We start from the raw sequence: 9,739 nt of genomic DNA on the forward strand, positions 1-9,739 counted from the left end.
CAAGCAGCGCTTTTTTCTTCCGTGGCACTACCGCGCTCAACGAATAAAGACCCGTGTTCTAACGGGCGGGGGGAAATGTTGTTTCAGCTCAGCCTCCGTTATCCGGTTAATGCCTGAAGGAAGGACTCGTTACGGACGAAGGCGTGCAAGTCGCCAGGGAGGAGAAACCCCCGTGGGCTCCCTCCGAGACGCGCCTCGCCCCTTGTAGTGCGGCAGAGAAACTCCCAGCAGGGAAGGGGATTCCTATCGCGACAGAACGAGGCGGCTGCTCTTGGCGACGTGGAAGTGGGCTCGAGTGGTTTGGATGGAAAACGCCACGTAAAAAAACCTTACAGCTTCACCTGCCGATGCCCAAACAACAAGGTCCCTCCATCCTCTAGCTTGTACCCCCAGGATCCATCCCCTCAGCCAGGGTCGCTTCCCGCCCTGCAACGACGGCTACGCCTGCGTCTGTCCAAACTCCTGCAGTCAGTCACGCCAGCATTCTTGTGCAAAACTTTTTATTAAAAAGAGAAAAGGTTCTCTGCAACAAAAGGTAGGTACGACATTAAGCATGAAATTTAACTTTTCAAAGATGGCAACAGAGCAGATGTAGAATTTTGACTGTGACAAAGACTGTCTCAAGCTTAGAAAGCCTCGTCTCGCGTCTGAGCACAGCCAAGACCTGTCAGTTAAGAGCTCTTAAACTTCTGTTGCGTTACGAGCACATCGTCAAGTTTTAACCTGCGGCATCTGTGATGAAGCTGTAAGTAACCAAAATAATGTTACTAAAATGCTAAGGTTCCTACTGAACCTTTAACATTTCACAGTTTTAACAGTTTTCCTTTCCAATTCTTGTCAACTAACATAAAAAGTTAATGTTCCCCCAAATATATAAAAAGCTCAGTTTAAAAAAAAATCTCAGGTGACAAAAATAATTTCAAAGAACCCTACAGTCTGGCCTTAGAATCAGTACTTGAAAAATATCTTTACAGGGGAAAAAAAAAAAATAAAATTGGGAATTTACCTTTTCTTCACTTGGTATGCACAGGTGTACAATGGATGATGAGTTTATAGCGTACTTGCCCCAGTGGCTACTCTTCCTCCTCACCAAAACCAAACAGGCATCGGGGAAGAAATGAGAGCAATTTTACATGCAAGGTTGCTCAGTTACCCCTCTGGGAGCACCAGCAGCAAGTGAAAGCTGTCAGAATCTGAGGTACCTTACTTTTCTTCTGCAGTGCCAGGACCGAGGTGCAGGCCTCACCCCTACATGCTGATAACAGACTAATGAGTATCATTAAGAATGAGCCGGCAGTTCCCAGCAGTTCAAGGTGATCAGTACTTCAAAGGGATACTGGAGTCATTTCATGCAAAAAGCTGTCTGTTCACGTAAATAGCCTCTGCATCAGTACCATATACTAGGCATGGTCCTAAAATATCCAAAGTATTCACAGACAAAGTCTGATTTGGAATTAAGTTGGTGATTTCCATGCGGTCTTTGGTAGGATCGTTGCTTAGCCAGGCACTTACTACTGACTGGTTAATGGTATTGTGGGAGAAATAGGTAGTACTTCTTCCTCCTGACAGAAGGAGAGGCGAAAGAAGAAAGAGAGGGAAGTAAATTCCAATTTAGTTTATCCATTCTCAGAAATTTGGAGAAACACAGTAGGTACAGGAGAGACTTAAGGGGAATGCCATTTCATGTTTAAGTCAGTTTTCAGGTTAATAAAAACAGATACAGTCATCTCCTTGGGAAACGAGTGAAAAAAATAGCTTACAAAAAATAATAACTACTTGAAGTGATACAGACACTTGCTACCAGCTCTGTCCTCAGTTAAGACAAATGGGTCAGAACAGCTACGAATTCATCTTGCTGAACAGTGTAAGTATCTATAAATTTTTTCTAGCCAGAGATTAAAGCAAGGGCAGACCCAGAACAGAAGTTTATACATTGTCTTGCTGTATTTGGGGCATCAGCTTTGCTTTAATAACCCTTACTCTACTGTCCCTAATGCAGCAAGTGATAATCCCCCAATTTCACTTTGAATTTTTTCCACATATCGTTTTATATTCAAACTGAAGTCTCATAGTTTGAGAACTATCATTCAGCATAAAATCAAGAAGTGGCTGAAGTGATGCTAAAGGGTTTATATTTAATATACCTGAAAACATGCAGAGTGAAACTTGAATTAGTTATCCTACTGTTTCCCTATATAGAACTGAACCTTGAATGGGAACTCTGAGGCAAAAGGCAGCAGGCAACATCTGAAAAGTTTCACCACTGTTTACAGTCTGAAGTGGCAAGCAGTTAAGCAGTTTTTGGGACTACAATGTGAGAAGAAATGTTAATATGAAGTATCATATCTTTAATAAAAATCCTGCCACAACACAAAGGGATCCAGTTTCATTCACTGCAAATTCCAGTTAGGACCCTGACTAGTAAATTCATAATTCCACTATCCTATTAACATATCGATTATTTTGGTATTATAACATTTTGTGTATCTCCCTTGGACATGTAATTTCAGCTGCCTTAATGTCTTTTCTACATACAGGTGATTTTTTAAGTGAACACAACCTATCTTTGAAATAGTAGACATACCCTTCACTCATTGGATAGAGTACAGCAGGTTAAAACAACAAACCAGGCCACAGAACGCTCACACAACTGCTGGCCTTATAAGTAGTCTTCCTGAAGCGCCTATCAAGGCTTTTTTTTTTTCCCTAAGAGAAACCAGCTTTTAATCTTCTGTATTCAAATTGTGTTATTAACTAGGTCATGTGAGAGCACTGACTTTATGTTCCTAACTGACAAATTCAGTGCAACTGACTTCAAACATCCTTACCTTGATGAAGAAAAGATGGTTTGTCAGATACGTCTGTGGAAGTATCCCAGTGCCAAAGAGATCCATCTTCAGAACATGTAAATAAGTGATCAGGGTTGGAGGGATGGAAGTGTACTTCCCACACTGAAAGTATCAAACCAAAATCAAACAAAACCACTTCAGAATAAGCATCAAGTACTTTGTTCAATGCACTTACTAGACATGCACTTACAAGAACCCAGGCCCCCACCAAAACTTTCCATTCTTAAGTGTGTGTGGGTAGGAGACCCAAAACCCCATTCTTAGTTATTTCCTGCACTTTTCCCTCCCTGGGGTGGGGAATTAAAAAGATACTATTTCTTTGCATTTTCAGCACTCTGAAAATTGTTAAGGTTAAAATCTTAATTCAGGCATTCTGAATACTTTCTAATGCCATCTTCCCTACTTTCAAGTTTAAATCTACACCCAACATGCATTCCTTCCCAGCATACACATTATTATTTTGTGTCAAAATACCACAGCTGTGGAAAAGACAGTCAGTAAAATTTAACATCTCAAGAAATATTTTTACTTTTAAAAATATAACTGTGGCATCAAATCAAGACATTTTCAGCACAGTATGAATTGCTATCTTGTTCACAGAAAGTTACCAGGGAAATGAACTGTTTCAGCACTGTGGAGGCACTGAATGGATCTGTACTATCTTTGGTTTACCTTCCTTCCTCATGTTTTCAAGTTTGTTGGTAACTGCATTCTTGCTTTACTAGGCCTGTATACCACAGCATCAATTTCTATGACTTTTTAACCTTCTAGAAGTACGTTAGGATTAAATGTATCTATGATTGAAGAACTGCTTACCATGTCTAGTTTTAGTTTACATAGTCAGCTTTTAGATAAGAACAGTCTCATATACAGAGAAAGAACAAACTGAAGCCAACTGCATGAAACCACATTAGGTAGCAACTATGTGGTTGTTTTCTATCCTAGCTAAAACACCCATTTTTTTTAGAGAAACTAGAAATTTTTCTAAAATGCCACTTTCTGCCCCCTCCATTTCAGATACTTACTTTCTGCTTCATGAGCATTTAGCAGGGACACTGGCATAGTCCCCTGTCTGATGTCCCATATACTCAGCATCCCATCCTGGCCCCCCGTGGCCACAATATGCTGCTGATTGGGATGCCTGTCCACACAGTGCAGTGGAACTCTGTCACCTGTCCTGCAAAGGAGAAAAAAAAAATACAACAAAAAACCAAACCTAAACATGAATTCTTTGTTAAAGTTTCTGTTTTCTCCTTCTTAATCCCTAGAGCACTGACAAACAGGGTAATGGTGTTGACTGCAGCTTCAAATCCTGTAGCATCTGGTCACTACAGGCTGAGGCTGCGTGACATCTGCTGGAAGTCAGGGGTATGGCAATAACCTGAAGCTACAGTTGGATGAGCATCGGGCTCTGTGCCCCGTGGTATACGGGCACCTACACAGCATCTGACAGTTTTACAGGAGCGAGAACACCTTGCATATAGATAGGTAATACTCTAAAGTAGACCTACAACAATAAGGTGGGTACTCTGAAATTCATGTTATAATTACAGTTTCAACATACACTAAGAGTTACGAAGGGAGATGGGGCACTAACAAAACCCAGGTACCTAAACCTTAGCCAATTAACAGCAATAGAAATTATTCCACAAACAACAGGATTTGTATCTAGCTCAGTTTGTTTTCTCACAGCACCTTAAAAGGCACAAAGTTATCAGTCAAATACATTTCAAGTGCCAGAAACTTTATATTAGGTCTTGGGGAGAAAAACAGATGTAAAGTATATTTAACTTGGGAAGAAAAAGCTTTGTGTTGAGGGTTGTTTGGTTTTTTCCTTAAAAAAAAAAAAAAAGCAAGTGTACAGGTGCAATAGTCTTTCAAGAGTTAAATCATAAAGCAGACCACCTAAATACACTGCTCAGCCACAACATTAATTCCACCATTAAGCAATCTGGGTTTGATTATTTAAATACCAAACAAGTAAAAACCTTTTTTAAAAAATCAGGTATTTATCATCCCATTGTCAGGAAGGTATTAGGAAAGATTTACATCAGCTTAGATAAAGCAGCATAAGCTTCTCAGTAAATATGTAAAACAAATCAAGGACTTACAAAGAAAATATTTGAGATGGCTCATTTCTTTGCTGTCTGAGGTCCCATATTTTTAACTGTCCAATTGAATTTACTGTCAAGATCTCAGTTGTGCGAAGGAAAGTCACTGCATGGAGTGTACTGCTGTCTGCATTGTCTGTAAGAGAGATGAGGAAAGCATTCAGGTAAACCTATGGAATGCTAGTCTCCATTTAATTGGGACAAATAAACTATTTTTAGAAAACAGAACACAGCTACTTAAACGTGATTACAACCTCTCTACTTTTTCAGGGGCAGAGACAGACCAGTGTCACGTGAATTTTAAGTCTTGCAAAAGACTTAGACTTGAGAAAGGAGCCCTTGCTTCCTATATCATATGCTACCAAGACAAATCTGAGAGAATCTATATTCAGTTAACTCCAGTGCTTACAGAACTACTTGTTGATCCATAAGATTTCTAAGAAGAAGATTCAGTTTAGCCAGGTCCACAGTTTTCCTAGGAATTTTCTTTATGCATTCTGCATTTACTGACAGGAGGCAAAGCTACAGAGCTTTTCATAACGCAGTTCTTCTGAACACAAGAAACAGTAATACTGGCTGAGAACATGAAGCAGTTGTGGACAGAAGCACTTAATTCACCAACCCTCTTTAGATCTTTTCCAAGAAGTGTCAACATAATATCCATCCCTGTCCCTAAAGCCAAGCCAGAATTAGGCCATGCTTGTTAATAACTAAGTGGCAAAGCTCCTTCCAGGTCCTTTTCTCCAGTGCTTCTTTGGATCGCAGTAATTTAGTGTCAACATTTCACAGCATTGAGGTGAAACTTTTGAGACTTTAAGAGAACACAGACATTTTCTTTTATTTTCCACTCTGTTTTATATATAAACTTTTCATCTTTATTATGATAGGGGGACATTGGTAAGTCTACTTTCACCTCAAGTATTTTAGAATTCTTTATGTAAGCCCATACCAAAAATATAAATGAATTTTTTCCCCCATAAGGTGGAAACCTTTTCTGATATCCAGACAGACAAGTTACATCAAAGCCTGGTTACAGATACTTTAATGAGTTTTCTTTCCTGCCTACTAAAATGAAAGCTGAGGAGGAAAAAACAAACAACCCAACAAACGCAAAAACACCTTTAAAAAGAAGTATTAGAACTTCAGTGTTCAGTCATCTAAAGGATTTAAAATTTCATGGCAGAATAACAGCAAGTGATTTAGTAATGATACATCTTTATGGCTCCAAAAGATTTTTACATGATCGCTAACTTTGGAGATTTTTTTCCTACCATGATTGACTGTAAACATATTGACTTCGTATTATATTCTTAAATCCATTAAACAGTAACGAAAATAACAATGTACACCTTTACAAGTGTTTCATGAGGTAGAAGAGTTCTATCTTCACATTAAAACACAGTAAGGGTTCAGGTCAGCGCCTAGAAATTGTTGAGATGTCACTGAAAGACTCCTTACACTAGAGAATTCCTGAAGAACTTGAAAGCATTTTTCAAGATACTCTCACCCCCTTTTCAACTTTTACTGTAAAACAATCTCTAGTCAGTGAGTTTGTACTAGCCCCTTCCCCACAACTTCAGGTAAGCTTCACCTACCAGGTCACGGGAATGACTGATTAATTTATGGACCCTTCCTATTTTAACATCTCCCTTCCCGTTTCCAAAAGGACATTTCTCAATAAATTCACTTGATTTCCGAGATGTTTATGCACCAACAAATCTCAATGCAGTCTTACTGCAGCATAACACTGGTTGATGCTACCACTACATAGCAACCATTTTTACATAGCACTATCAAGTGAGCATTAAGAAAACTAACATACATCCTGCACACTATTAAATCTCTATGTAAGCATCTGAGCAATGTCCAGAGAAAAATACAATTTTTTTGTGTGTGTGAACACCTGCTTCACATGAGTCAGCAAAACATTATTAATCTTGTACCAGAGCACTCTGTGTTAGTATCTGTACGTAAGTAAAAATTTTTAAATTAAATAATCTTTTTAAACTAGTTAACATTCTTGCCATTCACAGGGAAATTACTGTGTTTTGTGTGCATGTGCTAAAATCTGCCTCATACCCTGCCTTTAAAAAAAAAAAAAAAAGGCATAGAAAGCTTTCCTACAGGAATTCTCAAGGAGCTTCAGTAATGGGCTGTATGCAATTAATAGGATTTATCCTGTGCACGTATATACAGCCATGCAGACACAAATACCCGCGCTGCAAATCCCAGAGCACTTCCTTCCTTAATTGGCTTATCACTATGTGAATTCCTTTATCCGTTAGAGGAAAGGTTTTGCCTGAGGAGAAACACAGATGCTGTGTCAAACTGAAGTTTCATGGAGAAAGGCATGGTTTAATAATGCCACCATCAGACATGGGGTTACTGTCCTTTAAATTATTTCTGGTTTTGAGTTTAACTTCCAACAGATACTACAAACTCGTATTCTATTTCCATGAAACTAGCATGATGAAAGTGTTGGGAACATCCAAATTTTGATACCTTTCACAAGTATCTTAACTCTATCACAATCTATTACTCTAGGAGATACAGAGCTTTTTCACTGTGAGAGAAATTATCATTGTAAGCCATATCTGGAAGAAGAACAGGGTATGAAAAGTGATTTCCAGTTCTTAGTGTTCCTTTAGACACAAAGAAATAGACATTTTTGTATGTGGATGCCACAAGAGAATCTTGGTACAAACAGCAAATTGAAATAACCATTTCACTGACCTCCAGTTAGGAAGAACTTGGGTACACAATACTTCTTGAAATCTAGCCACGTTTCCTGTATACTGTCAATGCATTTAACAATTCTAGACGAAATAGAAGCCTACAGAGAATGTTAGGCTTGAAACTTCTATGTCAGTTTAAAACATTAACTTGCAAATACCTGAATGAATATAGAAAGACATCTGAAATATGCTTCAAGTATCTGAAGTCTGGAGGAATACAAGAATAATCTGGAGCAAACACATTCAAATTGGAGTATTTAATTCAACTGTTGAGGGTTTTTTGTCAAAACTCAAGAAGCTAAAAACCAAACAAACCACTTTAAACTATTTCAAACAGTTATTTGACATACCTATAGTTCTTACTGCATCCTTTTGGTCAGCTCTGAAGAGATTTATTCTACCATCTTCTCCAACGGTGACGATTTCTGGGTTGTTGCAGATGACTCCCGTACATGCTGCTCCACCACAAGATGTGTCTTGACCCACATGATAATGGGCTTTCTCCCATCGCTGGTTGGCAGATAAAGTCTAAGTGGTAACCAGACATGAAATTCTGCTGTTAAATAATGATCCTGATAGAGCAAAGCTTCCAGAATACTCACAAAACCAGAAACAAGCTCCAGGAAAGCCACACTACCTCACAGGAATGAGAATCTCCTGTACAAATAAGAATCAGAGATCTAAATTTTTCCTTGAGCACACAAGCCTTCAATGAACCATTGATTATTTCTTCTCTGAACCACCTTTTTTTCCCCCATAAGCTAGAAATCAGAAAGACCACAGTCTCTTTATGAACTGTGAAAAGTCTTTCACTAGATTTACCCCTTCAATCTTTCCCCAGGCCAAGGAAAAAGCTGAGGTGATTACAAAATACAAGGTCAGATTCAGATTGCAAGGAATTTAGTTTATTTTAGGTAACATATCAAACTATTAGGAGATGTTAATCTTTACTGTGCCATTGTAAATATATTATAAAAATTGTTTTGCATTTCTTTTTCAGTGATTTATAATCAAAGCAAAAGACTACAGAGTTTACACATGCTCCCTCACATGGCACTTGTGAGAAGAAACTCAACATGAGTCATTTAGTTCAGTAATGCAAAAACTCTAATAAGGCAGGGACAAGTCCATTAATACCCACTCCCCCAAGACACTCTGAACTCCTAAAGTATGTTTTCAGTGAATGGACTATTTAGTTATGGAGATATACTAACAGATAGCCCAGACTATCTGGCTCTGGAATCTAATTTATATAGCATATGTGCAAAATGCTTTTTTCTTTCCTTGTATGTATAAAGATAAAGCCAAAGCTTTTTCTAACAGACTTGAAAAAAATGATTGCAGTATGCAAATGTTTCTTACTCTATAGCTTTGAGAAATCTTATGCTAAGATCAAAGTAGCCTGCATTACACAGAACAGCAGCTTAAAGGTAATGCAGGTTACTCACCTGGTTATTTTGATGGTGACGGAATACAGTTACAGTTCCTGTTGATGAAGCAACCACAATTCTCTCCTGGTCCAAAAACTAAAAGGAGATGATAAACATGCTGTTAGTTAATGTCAATACCGAGAGGGTCATTTTCATTATAGATTAACCTAAATATTAGTAACTACAGTAAAAATAAAAAAAAATTTAAAATGCACAAACTGATACAGCTTGCTTTTGCCCTTCTTTGTAAGATTTTTTTGGTGAAACCCAGCATTTTGACAGCTCACTATCGCTTAATTTCTCCTAAGTGACAAGCCCCTAAAGAATGCGGATCTATTCAGCGTAGCTATTGTACCTGCATGTCCATAACATCACCATCGTGCCGGATATCGCAGAGCAGCTGCGGTTCTCCTTGGTACTCGCCGTTAAGGCCCACATTTCCGAGGTCTCCGACGGACCAAATGGAGATCCTGTTATCCTGTACGGAAACGACACCGCCGGTTTCACTCCAGAACGCTTTCGAACAGTATCTCAACGACACGGCAGCCGAAGGCAGGCAGGCCGCGCACCGCTCCCGAGGCAGCCCCCCGCCCCGCGGGGTTACCGGCCCGAGC

At 39.0% G+C, this 9,739-nt stretch overlaps 1 protein-coding gene across 1 annotated transcript; it reads right to left on the bottom strand.

Moving 5' to 3' along the window:
- Positions 1–1,111: 1,111 nt before the first annotated feature.
- Positions 1,112–9,603, bottom strand: NUP43 (nucleoporin 43kDa; the record flags this gene model as incomplete). The annotated part of the gene is made up of 7 exons (XM_009879431.1): positions 1,112–1,562; positions 2,829–2,951; positions 3,875–4,026; positions 4,961–5,096; positions 8,046–8,223; positions 9,144–9,221; positions 9,481–9,603. Coding segments are annotated over 7 exons (1,005 nt in total), but the record flags the coding sequence as incomplete, so codon positions are not given.
- Positions 9,604–9,739: the final 136 nt, after the last annotated feature.

This window comes from Apaloderma vittatum, unplaced genomic scaffold (assembly GCF_000703405.1).
Source record: "Apaloderma vittatum isolate BGI_N311 unplaced genomic scaffold, ASM70340v1 Scaffold41650, whole genome shotgun sequence".
NCBI lineage: Eukaryota > Metazoa > Chordata > Aves > Trogoniformes > Trogonidae > Apaloderma > Apaloderma vittatum.